This window comes from Agelaius phoeniceus, chromosome 24 (assembly GCF_051311805.1).
Source record: "Agelaius phoeniceus isolate bAgePho1 chromosome 24, bAgePho1.hap1, whole genome shotgun sequence".
Classification (NCBI taxonomy): Eukaryota; Metazoa; Chordata; class Aves; order Passeriformes; family Icteridae; genus Agelaius; species Agelaius phoeniceus.
In genome coordinates, this window is record NC_135288.1 from 1,347,507 (window position 1) to 1,363,375 (window position 15,869).

A 15,869-nucleotide genomic window follows, 5' to 3' on the forward strand; every position below is an offset into this window, starting at 1 on the left:
GTTGCATGATTTTGCCAGAAAAGATCTGTCTGGAAGATGATTGCCAGCACTAGTACAAAGTGTCTCCGAGACCTTATGTTTATCCACTAGGAATTAACAGAAAATAGTGTGGTTTTGCTCTCTCCATATCTGCCAGCTAATGAGGTTTATTGGCAAGAAAGTTCTGTCAAGTAAATCCTGTTAAGGACAGCACTCCGGAGGTGACTTACAGGGGAAACCTTGAAAGGTCTGTAGTGCTTTGTTTTCCAGTGTAGCTTGTCATATAAAATATGTCACCTGTCTGCTAATGTGCTCAGCTTCAGCTGACTGAACAGCTGCCAGTTTATTGAGAAGCACCATAATTAACTCTGGATATCATTAATGCAGAAGGATGCCTTGCCTGTCACTTGCCAGGCTGCAGCTTGCTGTCACAGGGAAGATCTCATTTTGCAGTGCTATGCTTTGGCTTCTCTCTTCACTTGCCAGAGGTCCAAGTCCTCAGAGCTGGAGGGCTCCCAGGCACAGTTAGAGAGGCAAGTGTGTTCCTCCAGGAACATTTTGTGTCTGTTTGCCCGTAAAAGGGAGTTACAGATGACACACATTCTTCTTCCATAACTAGTAATCTGCTAGAATGTTTTAAAGAACAAAACTAGGGTTGTCATCCATTTTCCCCCTTACAGCAGTGTCTGTCTGTGTACACACTCCTTCAAGCAGAGGGACTGAGGACAGGAGTTTTATGGAATTTGCCACCTTGTGGTTTTGGAGCTGCAAGTAGTCACAAATCAACGTGTCCCCAATTAAGACAGACTACAGTGGGAATCTTGTGTCACTTTGGTCAGCAGCCTCAACCTGATCTGCATTGCTTGGGCAAGAAACATTGTGGGAAGGCTTTTAATTAATTAAGATGACAGTTCTGCTCTGCCCTTCAGTGTTGATCTGTCATTAATAGCATTGCTAGAATATTCCAGTGTCCTGCAGGTTCTGTTCTGATCCTGTATTGGGCTCCTCTTGCCAGGAATCAGCCATTGTGTTCTCTCCCAACATGAATTCCATCTTTGCAACCTTTCCCAGGGAGCTTCACAGCCCCGTGGAGCAGCATGTTGCACTCGAGTGAGCAGTACTGCCTGGCCTGGGAATCCAAGTACTTGATGGAGCTTGGCAACGCCTTGGATTCCCTGCTGAATGGCTTTGTGAACATGATGGCTCAAGAAGCCCTAAAATTCACTGTCTTGTCAGGTAAGAAACTAAATCCTGTCAGATGTGCTTGAGTGGCTCTTGTGCAGTTTCAGTGTTAAAGGAGCTTTCCTAAAGAAGGAATGTTTTGGAGGAGGCCATGCTGGCATTGCCCAGAAGTGACCTGAGAACCTCCTCTACCACACCTGTAATTTAAGTGTGCTTTCCTGGACTGCTGAGCCACCATGTCATTGCATCATTCTGTTCAAGTTACAGCTGGAAACACCTTCCTTCACCTGGGACTGTTCATTTCCCTCTATTATTACACATTTACTGCTCTACAGAGACAGCCCAACATGTGGGTTGCACGCATTCCCCCTGTGCCAGAACATCAGATTCTTTCTTATCTTTAGTCCAGCAAAGCATTTCTCAACAAAGCTATTAGGAAAGAAGAGCTGGAAATGACATAAGCTCCTAGGCTTAGCCTTTAATTTCAGTGAACTCTCTTGCTTTTGATGTTTTCTAAGGAACCTCTGTGTGTGTTGCAGGGATTGTGACAGCCTTGACTTGGCCAGCATCACTCCTGACTGTTGCCAGTGTCATTGACAACCCCTGGGGAGTGTGTCTGCATCGCTCTGCTGAAGTGGGCAAGCACCTTGCACACATCCTGCTCAGCAGACAGCAGGTAACTGGCTACAGTTATCCAGGAGTAACAGCTGGAAGGGACTGGCCCAGGGAGGTGAAGTTTTATAGTCATGCTGGTTAAATGGTATCTTTCTAAGGGTACAAAAATTAATAAAACAAAAACACAGAGAGTGCTGCGTGAAGGTGACCAGCAGATATCTGGCTTAATGGGGAAAAGGAGGAGGTCCCAAGTGGATCAGAGAAATCCTGCTGAGATTTGTTCCATTTAAGCTAAAGCTTTTTTCAATGAGGAAGAAGAGATCCGGGTCATAAATGAGCCTTGGCTTAACCATGTCACAACACAGCCAGGCCCACTGACCAAGTGGAAGTCAGAGAGCAGGAGGTGAGGATGGGTGAAAAGGAAGGGAGAATACAAAGTGTTAAAAATATTTATGGATCATTAAGAGGTACCTGGAAAACAACCTGAGAGAAAAGTGGGTGGCAGCCAATGCCCAGTGGCTCTGTGGCTTTGCCTGCAGGGAAGGGGAACGGGCTGGTACCTGACAGAAGTAACAGAAGTTTCTCTGAAAAGGCTCAATAAAAGACATTTCTGCCCCCCAGAGCCTGCCATCATTTACTGGGCCAGAGCTGGTGTTTGCTGGCCACGTGTTTGTCTCACACCAGGCCCTGCTGATCATAGAGGAGCCCAAGGGGAGCTGTGGCCCCAGAGCCATGTGTCCCAGCAAGGTGGAACAGCAGAGGAGGAACAAACTTGATTTCTCATAAAAACCCAATCCTAGAAAATTCAATAAACTTTATTTCATACAAGCCCTTTCTTTTGCTATGGGGCATTGGTTCTTGCTTGTTAAGCATTTGCTGTTGTGAAAACACACATTCCAGTATGCTGGAGAGTCTAAAACTAGTTAATGAGATGTCTGGGGTGTCCATTGCACACCTGCTCCCTGGATATTACAAAGACCATTTTTCATTGATGTTGGGATTAGGCTCCCTTTAATCTTACAGAAAATCTTATTAGGCTGTTCAAAATAAAAGCTTAAAGCTTAAAAGCCAAATCATCTTTTATAACCGTCGCATGCTGCTGCTGTCACTCAGCCTGAAATCTGGAAGTGGTCAGCATTTTTGTACTACAGCTTCTTCTTCTGTGTATGGAAACATTTCTAGGAAAATTTTGTTCCTTGAATAAGGTTTTTGGAAATTTCAAACCAACAATAGCATCTGTTTTGGTTCTGTTTGAAACATCCCCTTTGTTGTAACTTCTGATCTCTAGATTGTTTTCAGTTGATTTTCTGAAAATCAAAACATACAAAATACAAATATGTAGCATTCTTCATATTGAACTGGGCATAACTTTGAGGAGACCTGATGCCTTTGAAACCGACCAAATTGCTCCACTATTTCACAAGCAGGTGCTCTGTGTCTCAGGCTCTCAGGGATCCCCAGCCTGATCTCTTTCCAGAGAAAACACCATTTGGTGGCAATTTTTTCCTCTCCTTCTTTCTCAGGGCCAGAGACCTGTCACTCTGATTGGCTTCAGCCTGGGTGCCAGAGTCATTTACTTCTGCCTGCAGGAAATGGCTCAGGAAAAAGGTAACATTCACCTTCTAACCATTTTTTCTTTTATTTTCCTTACTCCTGGTGGAGAAATTTTTCTTCCAAGAGGAAGAATACAGCTTGGCTCTTTTAGGATGGGAATAAAATTTAAAAAACCCCAAGGTTTAAATGCCTTTGGAGCCAAATTCTTCTGTCATTTCCCCCAGTCCAGCAGAAAAAATCTGCTGTCTTCACTTGAGGGGTTTCAGTGGCTCATTTTGGTCTGTGAACAACAACGTGACATTTGTGATCAGTCTGGAGCTGCCTGTGCACTGCCTGATCCCAGCAGAGGATGCTTTGCCTTTCTTGGGAGCTCTCTGCAGCTCTTGTATCTGATTCCCTGAGTCCTGCCTTCCATTTAAGTCTCTGAAATGCCACTGTCATCTGCTATTTTCATGGTAATTTTCCCCCAAAGTCAAGTATAAAACCATCTGCCAATTTATTACCCATTGTGGTTCTGTTTATTAATAGATTTCTATTTTTAATTTAGTAAAAAAAGAAAAGTGTAAAATCATTATGATCAGTTGATGAAAATTGTATCTTGGAGTTGAGTCAGCAGTGAGTGCGTGCAGCCTGCCTTCCCCCCACGTAGCAATTGAGCTCATTAACCACTTACTTCACAGTAAATCATAACTAGGGAATTTTATAAAGGAAAATGTCCAGTAAAGTCCAAGAAGGTGGGAACAGAGTCAAGTGAGGATGGAGAAGGTCAGGATTGACAGCTGTGTGCCAGAACTTCACTTCTGATTTAAGATAAAAGTCTTGAAATACAGGAATTCTGTTCTCAAAATAAATATAATCAAATCCAGAATAATCCTTATGGAGTTACACTGGAGCCAGAACCCAGATCCTAATCTGGCCCTAGATCTACACATTTTGTGTCCTGAGAATGCCAATGGCTGAGGTATTTCCAGGTTTTTATTTCAGTCTGCAGGCTCTGGAATGACACGATCCCATAGCTTAGGGAGGAAATCCTTAGGGGTCTGGAAGGTTGGCTGCCACTGCAAGGAAATCCAAGTACTGTGGTGATGTATCAGAGCAGCTCCCACTGTACACTGATTTTTCAGTTCTTTAATTGAATTCTGAAAGCTGAGCTGTTTGTGAGATGAAAAGCAGCATGTTTAGCACAGATTGCCAAGGCGTTCTCACAGGCACATTCCAGAGCAAGCCACAGAAGGGGCAGAGCTGGGACCTGGGACAGCTGAGACTGATTTGGGTTTGGACGTGGATGTCTCACACGAAAGGAAGGAACATACGGCCTCGTCATGCAGGGCTCTGCATCCAGATGGCACTGGCATTTCTGAGGACAAAGAGCTAATGATGGATTGGCCAGTGAAACACCATGGCAGAAACACAGATTCTGTTCAAATGCTTCTCTGCAAAGCAGTGGAACAACCTTGGGATACTTCATCACGGATCACTTCGGGAGCCAGAACTCAGCAGGTTTCCAGAAAATGCCATCATGGCAGGAGCTGGAGTCAATGAGCCATCAGAGACACGTTACTGAGTGGGAGGATCATTGCTCTGATTTCTTCGTCGTGATTCCCATGCCTTTTAGTAAATACTTAGCAATTAGCAAACTAATGCAAATTGATAATAGCTGTTACCACCAGAGACCAAACCTTGAAACCCAGCTGTGTGTGACAGGGGTGAGGTGTCACACACTGAGTGTTTGTACTGATCACAGCTCATGTGACCAGTATCCCACTGGGCTGTGATCCCTGCTGTGCTCAATGTTGGGAATATTGCAGCCAGCTCTGCCCTGGAACATCTGTACAAAGCCAGAGCTGAATTCCAGTGCTGTTCTCCCTCCAGTCAGGACTGATGTGCTGAGGTGCTTTCCCTTTCCCAGTGAGTTGCATCCCTAGGGCACAGCAAAGCCCAGATCCCAGAATTGGTTATGGTTTCTGGGACAGCTTCTTTCTTCCACACCTTTTCTGGAGAAATCATCTTAATCAGGTTTGAATTTTGGCCTCTTATTCTTACTCTGTTCTCACCTGCTTGGACTTGATTGGAAATTTTCCTTTATAAAACCCCTTATTCATTAGCCACTCTCTATGAGGGTAAATGGTTAAGTAATTTTTTTTTTCACTGCTTTTACAGACTTTATTGTTCTTCATCATCTAAAAGATTTACAAACTGTGAAATAGATTTCATTTATCTCGAGCCTCAGCTGCTCTGCAGGCCAGTGATCTGTTCCCAGGTTTCTATCTTGTCAACATTTCAAAGAAAATGAACATTTTTCAGCCAAGGCTAAACTTTTTTTTTTGTTCTAAGCAAGCAATAAACTGGACAAAGGATTGGAGAAACAAAAGCTTCCAACACCTTGCCCAAACATTCAGGATCCTGATGAATTAGCTGCTTGTTTATTCACTTGGCTCACACCACGGACATGGAATTTAGAACCTTGGTTGGGACAAGCTTCCTGCAAGACTCTGTGCTTCCTTTTCATTGCCCATAATTATGGGTACAGGACTTTATTGCTCACAGATTACACTCACAAAATTGAATTGCTCTTTGCTCTTTTTGATTGGTGCAAAAATTGCTCTGCAATAAGAAATAATTCCAGGAGAGCTCATTTGAATTTGTCAGGCACGGGATTTACACGGCAGAGAAGGATGCAGGCTCTGCAGGCAGCTCCAATCCTTAACTGCTGTCAGGGAAAGGAAGCTAAGTGATTTGCATTTGAAAAGTGCCCAGGCAGAACCTCTCCCTCAAATGTTGGGTTTAGCCTGATCTCCCACAGGTGCCGAGTATGGATTTGGAATGTTCTGCTCATGAGTCTTCCATTTAACTGCTGTGGCATCAGAGGATTCATCTCTCTTTACAAAGATTTATGGAAGATACTGATGTATTGTTCAGGAGTTTAGGAAAGTTGCAGGGCTGCCCAATATCTCTCATTCCATCATTATTCCTCCTGAAATTGCCCAGCTGCAGCTCTCTGGTAAGTCAGGAAGATTTATTATGCTTAAAAGTTAACAATGCTGTTCAGCAAATCAGGCCCTGGGCATTCAGGTTACAGCAGAAGGAAATCAAAGCAGTTTGGTGGAACTGCACTGGGTATTGGCAAGTGCCTCCATTGTTGCTACTTCCAAATCAATATTAACAATTTGGGATTTCCCCTTGCATGTTCAGGTCATGTTTTTTATAGAATCAGCTGTGGCAAGAGCTCCTCATGCTTCACGTAGGACAACATTTGCTCACACTGTGGGATCTCAGACCCCTTCACCTGTTTCAAAGCTCTGTGCAAACCCACATCAGTGAGTCTGCAGAAAGACCTTTCCAGGGGTTTCCAGACCTTTCCAGAGGCTGGCTGCTTGAACACACCTTTCTGGGCTGAGGCCAGGCCACTTCTCTTTTCCAGTGCTTGGTCCTTTGCACTGTCTGAGGATCTCAGTTGTTCACATTTATTAACTCCAGGTGAATTGTGGACACTTAAGATGTATGCAAAGTTTTATTTATGATCCTCCTTTCCATTGTTTCTATCTTTCAATCAAATTGATTTTCACCTAAATTATTATTTTTGTGCACATCTGAACACACTTCCCATAAGAATATTTTCTGTTCCATCTTCTAAATCTGAACTGTTGTGCTTTCACCTTGACAGACTCACAAGGGATCATTGAAGATGTTGTCTTACTGGGAGCTCCAGTGGAAGGAGAGGCCAAGCACTGGAGAGCTCTCACCAGAGTGGTGTCAGGCAGGATCATAAATGGCTTCTGCAGGTCAGTGTGAGCTCAGTGCCCAGCCTTGTTAGCCTGGAAATGGTTTGGGGCATTTATCCCTTTCAAGCACTTTGTGAGTGCTGGTGAGGACATTGATTGAGCAGTGCCAGAGCCTGCTCCCTCCAGGCCTCTGCCTCAGATCCATTTGAGATGGCAGCTTCAGGAGGCACCTGGAGGCTGTTTGATGCAGCTCTTGGCTCTTTGTGCCACTGGAAACTTGTATTCATAGAGGGACAGTGTTCTACCACTCACAGCCTAAAGTGGCTGGGTTTGTGTGTGTAATCTGATGTATTCTGAAGGCCCTTTAAATCTCAGCTTTGTGTCAAGGACTATAAATACAGCAGTTAAGTTTGCTGACTTAAAGATTGGGAATTAGAATCTGTAAAAGCTTTAAGATGCAGTTCACTTGTGGCTGCTTATGGGGAAAAATATGTGAAAATCACAATGGAAGGGAAGGAGCTCAAGCAAATTGAAGGGTTTTATATCTGGAGTGGGTTTCTGGTCAAGATAGTCCCCATGAACAAGATATTTAACTTGCAAAGGAAGAATAACTGGAATAGCTGTGGCAAATTTAGTAAGGATATGAAAGAATACAAAGATTGCCTTCAAAACAAATACCAGCCCTTTAAAACCACATTGAAAAACATTCTAGAAATAAAAGCAGACAACTGTTTGCAGAGTTATAGGAGCTGCTGGGTGAGAAGAGGGAGTTCAGAGGTCTGAAACAGCTGAAGCAATCTCAGAAAAGCTATTAAGTAGTCAAGTGACAGCTTCAAACCTAATGACTGTGTCTTGGAAGATAATTGTGGCAGGAACACTGCTTACCAGCACAATTAGATAAGGGGAAATTAAAACCAAGGAATAAGCGGGAAAGACTAAGAACATGGGGAAATAAATTGAGAAATAACCAGGCAAGAAAATTAGCAAAGAATCTTCAAGTCAAGACAGTTTATAAAGCTGTGAGCCCTTGGGTCAAGGACAGGTGAAAATGCTGCTGGTGTTTCCCATGCATGCATCCATATGGATGCCTACACATGTACATAGAAGGTGGGGAAGTGCTGTGTTACTATGATTCTAACAGAATGTTTGAACTTAGAAAGAATAATTAAATAAATTAATTAGAAGTATTCAAGGTTAAAACAACAAATTATCAATCCTATCTCTCAGCTAGACTGGGAATTGTTGCTTTTGTCCTCTTTGGATCCCAGGATTTTCAGGGATGCCAGATGTAAACACCACTTGCAGTGTTTCTTCCTGTACCATTAGGAAAAGCTGCTTCCCTGGGTGTGCTCTGAGTTCCTCCAAGAAGCCATAAATCATAGAAATCATTGCATATAACTGAGTTTACCCAGAAAATATTGTTCCTGTCTGTGTTCTACAAAAAGAAATTTCACTGTATCACTGCTTATTGTATCCATTTCCTATAACACACACAGAGACACAAAAAAGATTTGTTACAGTTTCTAATCCTGATTGTGCTGTTGGAATAAAATACAGTGTGTATGTGTCCAGAGGGTTATTCAGGCAACCTGAGGGGCAGCTAGAGGAGGGAATTGAGAGATTTAGGGAATTTCTGTGAGGATTGAGGTAGAGAGAAAGATTATACAAACATTTTGTGGTAAGGCCTCACCTGATTCTGATTTCTCTGGTCTCTTGCTTGCACAAAGGGTGGCCTCATTCTGTCACTTCAGGAGTAACTCTGTTTAGGTTGGATGAATTACACTGAATAGAATTCCTGTGAGATCAGATTTGAGCCCAACTGTTGAGCTTCAGTTCTTGTTCTCCTTTGGCTTTGGAATATGAGGGGACAGGGTGAGTGAGAGCCCTGTCAGCTCTTGGAGCTGTTCCCTCCCACTTAAACAGCAGGGCTGCAAATTCCCAGTGGGAAACCTCACCCAAATCAGTTGGATTGGCTCAGCTTTTGAAAGAACCAACACCTGAGCAGTGTGAATGTGTTGTAAAGGTTTTGCAGGGCTCTGCATAGACTTACAACTCCTAGTGTGGATTATTTGGGAGTAGCCAGGAATGGGCACCTTTGCCAGGAGCATTTCACCTGCTGCCATCACAGAGCACAAATCTCACTCATGTACCACTTAAATCTGCTCTGTAGAGTACAGTGGCATTTTGGTACCCAGATTTTATGCTGTTGCTCAGCTCAGAATTGTATTTCCTTCTCTCTTCATGCTACAGTCTACCCTGAAACTGTCACAGTGACTTATGGCACTGCTTTAGATTGGGAACAAACCCTTCCTAGTTCTGTCACTGAAGCCATGTATTTCTACAGCACCTATAAATCAGGAGCACTCCCAGGAGCTTCACAGTCAATATTTATGTCACAGCATCAGTGTTGTAGGTCTCATCACTTTTGCAGCTTTATGGCCTGCAGAACATACCAGTACGTTAAAAGCATCAAATATGTCAATGTGCAAACCCTGAGCAAACATAGAAATAAACAGAAGGGTCAGATTTTTAAACTCACTGCAGTAAAGACACGACAGCCATGGATCAGAATTCAGTTCAGACTTACACCCCTGTGTCCCAGGAACCTGCCCTGAATCCAGCAAGTCATTCCTGGTGGGGTTGCTACCTCACACAGACCTGCAGCAGCTCTTGGTCCAGACATCACTGTGCTTCCCAGCACTTCCACTCTCATGGTCTAAGTAGTAACACACTGGAAGTGTTCCAGGTCAGGGTGGACAGGGCTTGGAGCAACCTGATCTAGTGGAAGGAGCCCCTGCCCATGGTGGGGGGTGGAACAGGATAAGCTTTAAGCTCCCTTCCAACTCAAACTGTTCTGGAAATCTTTGATTCCACATGGCATTGATTGGGCAACAAGATTATTCCCACTCTTCTCTGCTTCCAGGGGGGACTGGCTGCTGAGCTTTGTTTACAGAACCTCCTCTGTCCAGCTCAACGTTGCAGGCCTCCAGCCAGTCGACCTGGATGACAGGAGGATGGTGAACATGGACCTTTCCTCTGTGGTAAGTTCTCATATTCTCATTTTTTCTCCATCATTCTTTGCCTGCAGCACTGTAACCCCACACTGCACTGGGGAAGCTGGGGACTGAAGAGAGCCCCTCTAGGTACATTGTCCCTCTTTCCTGACTTTGAGAGAACACTTATCCACACTTCCCTCTGGATTTTGTTGGCCCAGCTAGTGCTCAACACTGAGCAAAACAATGAGACTCTGCCTCTCCTGTTGGATATGTTTGGGTTTTTTTGGTTCTGACATATCTCATAGTGGAGATAGAAAATTCTGTCAGCCCTCAAGAAGGGCCTTGCTGTCAGAGAATCATGGAATGGTCTGGGTTGGAAAGAGCTGAGTCCCAAGCCCTGTGAGAGTGGATCCTGGGGAGGTGGGATCAGCACCTGGAAAACGTGGATCTCAAACACGCACATGGCAGCTGCTACCCACTATCTTATCTTGGTGGAGCCTCCACAGTGCTCAGGTTCAGGCAGGGCCAGGCTCCTGGCCCTTGTACCTTGGTCCCCAGGGCTGCAGGAGCTGGAACTGCTTTGGAATTACAGAAGCTCTGTGATAACAACTGTTGGTTTGCCAGGTCCTGCTGCCTTTTCAGAGTGTGTCTCCAGGAAACAGGGAGAGATTCACTGGTATATCTGGGAAACATTTAACTTCCTCAAAGCTGTCTGGTGTCATTAGTGATAAGCCACTGTTAGAACATCTGGCAATATATCTAAGCAATATTCAACTCAATTATCTTACACTCATCACCATGTTGTTGGCTCTTCCACAGAAAACCAGGCAGAGCTTATCTTGTGTATCCATATCCACAGAAATCTTGGGCATGCCATTGTGTTTTTTCCATTTCTTAATGTTTTAATTTATTGTTTACTCTCTGCAAACTGGAAGATGCCCAACACAAAGCTCAGGATATTTCCATGGTCAGCTCTTCTTCCCAAGTGTCCCCACAAGCTGGCAGGGACCATCAGTGCTGCTCTGGAGCTAAAGGCACTTTGAAGAGCTTTTAGATTTTTTGGAGCACCAGCTTGCTAAGCCTATAAATACCCAACTGTTCTCAACTCATTTCATTCATGATAACTGAGTTCTGCACAGCCCTTGGCAGCACAAGCAGGGCTTGGTGCTGAGCAGAGAGAACAGAGCCTTGGAGGAACAAAACAGGGGCTTCCCAGGAGGAGGGGGTTTAGTGGAGGCTTTTAAACATGGCCCATGCATCTTTGCATCTCTCTGGGTTGTCAGCATTTCCACACTCCCACATCCATTTTCTCACCATCCCACAGCTGCCAGTACTCATTTGCTCTCTGGCATCTGTTGCTGGCATGAAAATGGCCCAAGATGCCAAGTGGTGGCATGGGGTTGCATTTCCTGTCAGTCAGTCCATGTCACCCCTCTCTTTCTGAGTTCTCTTCAGAGACCCTCCTTCTCATGACCCTCTGCCTCCTGAAGCTGAAAACCCCTGGAGCCCTGCACACTTTATCCTGCCTGGATCACAGCAGCTTCTCCACTTCCCTCAGAGGAGCAGATTTACATTTCACTGAATGAATAAGGTTTGCAGAGCTGCTCTCTGCTCATCTCCCAGGGCCATGTGTCTGCATCCTGGCTGCCTGCTGCCAGCAGTCAGTCCCAGTGCTGCTCTCCTTCAGAAGGAATTGACACTTCCTTCATCTCACTGCAAAGCTTTGGGGAGGAAAAATATATGTTAAGTAGGTGTCATTGCCTTGATCCATTTTCCAGACCATGGGAAGAAATATAGTGCATTCTGGTGAACAATTTAGAAATAAAAAGAACAGGAATGGGGAAGGAAATATCCAGGGGCAATATTTTTTAAAGTGGCAAGAAAGCAAAGATGGATTTTGCTGCAAGTACAGTGCAGTAGCATAACAAAAAAATACAAAGTGATATTCAGAGATATATAGTGATACAGGTATTTTCTTTATGGAGACCAGCTCCACCCCTGCAGTTGCCCTTGTTGGAGGTCTCTGTGAGTGTCCTGCCAGGAGAAGGACAAGATGTGATAGAACAATAAAGTATAGCTGATGCAAAGGGCTCAGCATGAAAATATTATGAAGCACCATCATTGTTTTTGGCATCTCCTGGTCCATCCATAATGAAAACTGGTCTGTATCCAACCAGGTTGGTTCTCTTTGCTGTAGCACCAGAATTCTCAAAAGAGTGGAGGATTAGGAGCCCTCAGTATAAACAGCAATTCACCTCCAAGGCCTCCATCTCATGTCTCTCTTGATTAGTGTGATTTTATCTGACTGTCAGTAAAAAAGCAGAGAGAAAAATATCCTCCCACTCAGCAAATGCAGTTATAAAATCCTTCCTCATGGTTACAAAGGGGCTGATTTATGCTATGGATTTATTTGACAGCACCTGTTAGAGACCAAGGAAGTTGTGGAGCTGCAGGGGATTATCCTGATTGCTGTTTGTTCCCAGAGGAGTTTGTTCAGTGCAATCTGAATTAATATTTGAATATTGCAGAATTGCTCAAGGAGCACCTTCAGGGAGACTCAGGAGTCAGCAACAAGTCAGGAATGGGCAGTTTCACAGCAGCAGCAGTTAGGGATGAACTTGCAGGTTTAGAGGCAGTGAAGATGCATGGCTGGAAGTCCAGGGGAGAGCAGGGATGGATCTTAGAATTGTGGAATTGGTGAGGGGGGAAAAGCTCTCAAGAGACCCTTGAGGCCAGTTGTTCCCCCAGCACTGCCAAGGCCACCACTAACCCAGGTCCCCAAGTGCTACATCCACACAGCTTTTACATCCCTCCAGGGAAGGGAATGCCATCCTTGCCCTGTGCCAGGGCTGAACAGCCCTTTCCATGGAGAAATTTCCCCTAATATCCAATCTAAATGTCCTCTGGCACAGACTGAGGCTGTTTCCTCTTGTCCTCTCACTTGTCAACTGGGAGAAGAGACCAACCCCCCACCTGGATCCAACCTCCTGTCAGCTCTCAGAAAAGGGACCAAAATTCCCATTATGAGGGAAGACAGCTTCAAGGCAGTCAGGTACATCAGTACCACGAGCAGATGGAAAGTCTGAATTTTGTAAAATCCAATTGATTTGGCACTTCTGTGAGTCAGGCTTTTTTTCTCCAAGCACATTAAATTGTGGCTTTTCCCACTGTATTCCCAAGACTTGCAGCAAAGAATTAATTGTGGTTACAAAATGTGGATTAATTAAGAACCCCGGGGAGTTGGAAAGGCAAAAAAGGTTGCTGGTATGTCATTGCTCCTTTGTTTCACTTGTTCCCAGTGAGCTGTGCCACCTCCCCAAGGGCAGGATCAGAGGAACAAGAGTTTGGAGCAGAACTCGGCTCCAGGCAGCTGCCTGGAGGAGCTGGGAGAGCCCCTCTGCCTCAGGGCAACATCCAGGGCCTTGTGGAAACAATTCCATCTGTCTGTTAGGCTGTGAGGTCACAGGGATGGCTTCCACAGCCCTGGAATCATCAGTGGCTTCATCTTCTGTGCTCCTCGTTGCTGTTGATTTGGGAGCTCCAAGAATCCCACATTAAATACATATTCAGTATGTTTTTCCCTTTGGGACACAAGCAGAGAGTGCTGGCAGTGTCACTGTGTTAGAACAGAGGAAGAAACTGAAAAAGCTTTTCCAAAAGAAAAGTGCAAAGGAGGCCATTAATAACTTGCAGTTTGTTTTTGCTTTGTGGCTGACAAACCTCAAAGGCTGATGTCCCTCCTTGCTGCAGCTCACACAGACTGCTCGAGCTGGATGTGCTTTGTGGGAGCCTGGGGATGCTCAGCTGCTTCTAAGGCACAGAGAACCATTTTACAGGACTCATATTTCATAAGGTTGGTGCCCAAATTCCCAAATTCCCACAACTGGGAACAGGCAGAGAGCCACAGTTTCCTGCAGATCTACAGGAGGGGATTTCCCATTCCCCCTTGGTGCCTGGAACACGTGTGTATCCTTCTACAGGGGATTCCCACATCAGCTGTGGAGTGTGTAGAGTGTTCACAGCCCCCAGCTACCCTAGGCAGGGCTGAATTCCTGGGACTGCAGCTTCTCCTCCAGCTCCAGAGGAGCTGAGGGGACCAGTGCCACGTTTGAGTGACTCACAGGTGGTCTGCATTTCCATCAAACCCAGTCCAGCAGAGGAAATTCACTGTTCCTCTGCAGAGCCAGCAAAGTTGTGATGCCAGCACATCTATCTCCCGTGGAACATAACAACTGGCATCACAAATCACCTTTGACAGATTTTCTATTCCCCCTTAGAGCACTTTGCATGTGGAAATGGGACAGTTCCTGCAAGTGCAGGCACTGCACCCCCTGTTCTTTCCTGGTTTGCAGTGGGCAGGTCTGTAGCTGTTGGCTTTTCAGGCAGCTTTCCTCATCCCAGCCCTTTGTGGAGCAAAGCAGTGGGAGTTTTCCCAAAGTACTGTTCAGCTGGATTCTTCAGGAATGGCCACACAGAGCCCAGACAGGTAGGATACTATTATTATTATTATTATTATTATTATTATTATTATTATTATTATTATTATTATTATCAACAGTGTCAATAATAATAATAATAATAATAATAATAATAATAATAATAATAATAATAATAATAATAATAATAATAGTTATGGATAGAAAATTCAGCTTTTCATTTCCTGTCTTCTGCTGGAACACAAAAACTGATTCTGTGTTATTTCTCTGCTCCCTTCGAGCTCCCATTCTGACCTTCTCAGCTAACATGGAAACAAAATCCCAGTGCAGCAGCCAATTAGAAGTGTTAATCAGGGGGAAGGCTGACTTTGCTGACACCTTGTGCACATCATGTGTTTGAGATGCTGCAATTAGAGCAGCTGAATTATTGATAAGAGCTGAATGTCACTGAAATACCACGAAGGTGTCACTGCCCTGGTGACACTGGGGGAACGGGAGGGTTTAAACCTCCTGCAAATCCCCATGAGGTGGATTTATAGGATATCACATTGCTGAGGAGAGACATGGCACTGCTCCACAGCTCTTGGAATTTTCCAGATGCCCAAGACTTCTTGCCCAGTCACATTATTGCCATCAGCTTATGAGAGATGAGTCAGAACAGATCATTGTCCCCAAAATCAGCAAAAATTCCTTTAGTTAATCTCAGACCTCGTTTTGTGGGGTTGGGCTGAGAACCTGGTTTGAAAGCAGCAGAGATGGTAATGTTTGAGCTGCCAAATCTTGTGTATTCCTGGAGCAAGATGGGGAGAGGAAGGGTGACAGCCCCTTTGGGTGTTGCAGGAGTCACCCTCTGCTTCAGGCTGGTCCTGATGCATCCCTCTGGTTGTGGACAGCTCATCTCAGTGTTCTTGTGTGGAGTCCTGAAGAATTTTCCATAATCCTGGTGTGATCAATATGTTCAGTATTTTGGGTCACTAGTGGCCTGCTGTGGTTTCTAGTAGCAGACACCTGGATCCCCAAAGCTCTTGCTAGGAACACTCCAATTCAGTGTATCAATCCAGTCTTTATTTTTGGGATCTCTTGTCCTCCATGGCCCAAGACATTATGTCCAAATTGTTTCCCAGTGATAATTATATGCACTGTTTATACTGGGTCTTTTAAAACACTCTTTAAACCATTGCATTTAAATAATTTCCACTTGGATTAGCACCAAAAAATGAGTATTTAATTGTAGCTACCTTATAAAGGAGTGGCAGTTGTTGGGAAAAGCATCAACAAAAAATAGTCAACAGCAGCTCCACAAACAGCTGAAAAATCCATGGAAGAGCTGTTTCCTTCAGGGGGCTGGCTTGGAGTGCACTACTGGCAATAGAGGGACATGTCTG

General features: G+C 44.6%; 1 protein-coding gene across 1 annotated transcript in view; it reads left to right on the forward strand.

Moving 5' to 3' along the window:
• TMCO4 (transmembrane and coiled-coil domains 4) overlaps positions 1-15,869 on the forward strand; it is a 39,410-nt gene that overhangs the window by 16,967 nt on the left and 6,574 nt on the right. Inside the window, exons 9-13 of the mRNA XM_054647818.2 lie at positions 1,051-1,215; positions 1,701-1,837; positions 3,300-3,384; positions 6,995-7,112; positions 9,976-10,093. Coding sequence (XP_054503793.2) covers positions 1,051-1,215; positions 1,701-1,837; positions 3,300-3,384; positions 6,995-7,112; positions 9,976-10,093 — 623 coding nt within the window. The remainder of the gene's footprint in view (positions 1-1,050; positions 1,216-1,700; positions 1,838-3,299; positions 3,385-6,994; positions 7,113-9,975; positions 10,094-15,869) is intronic.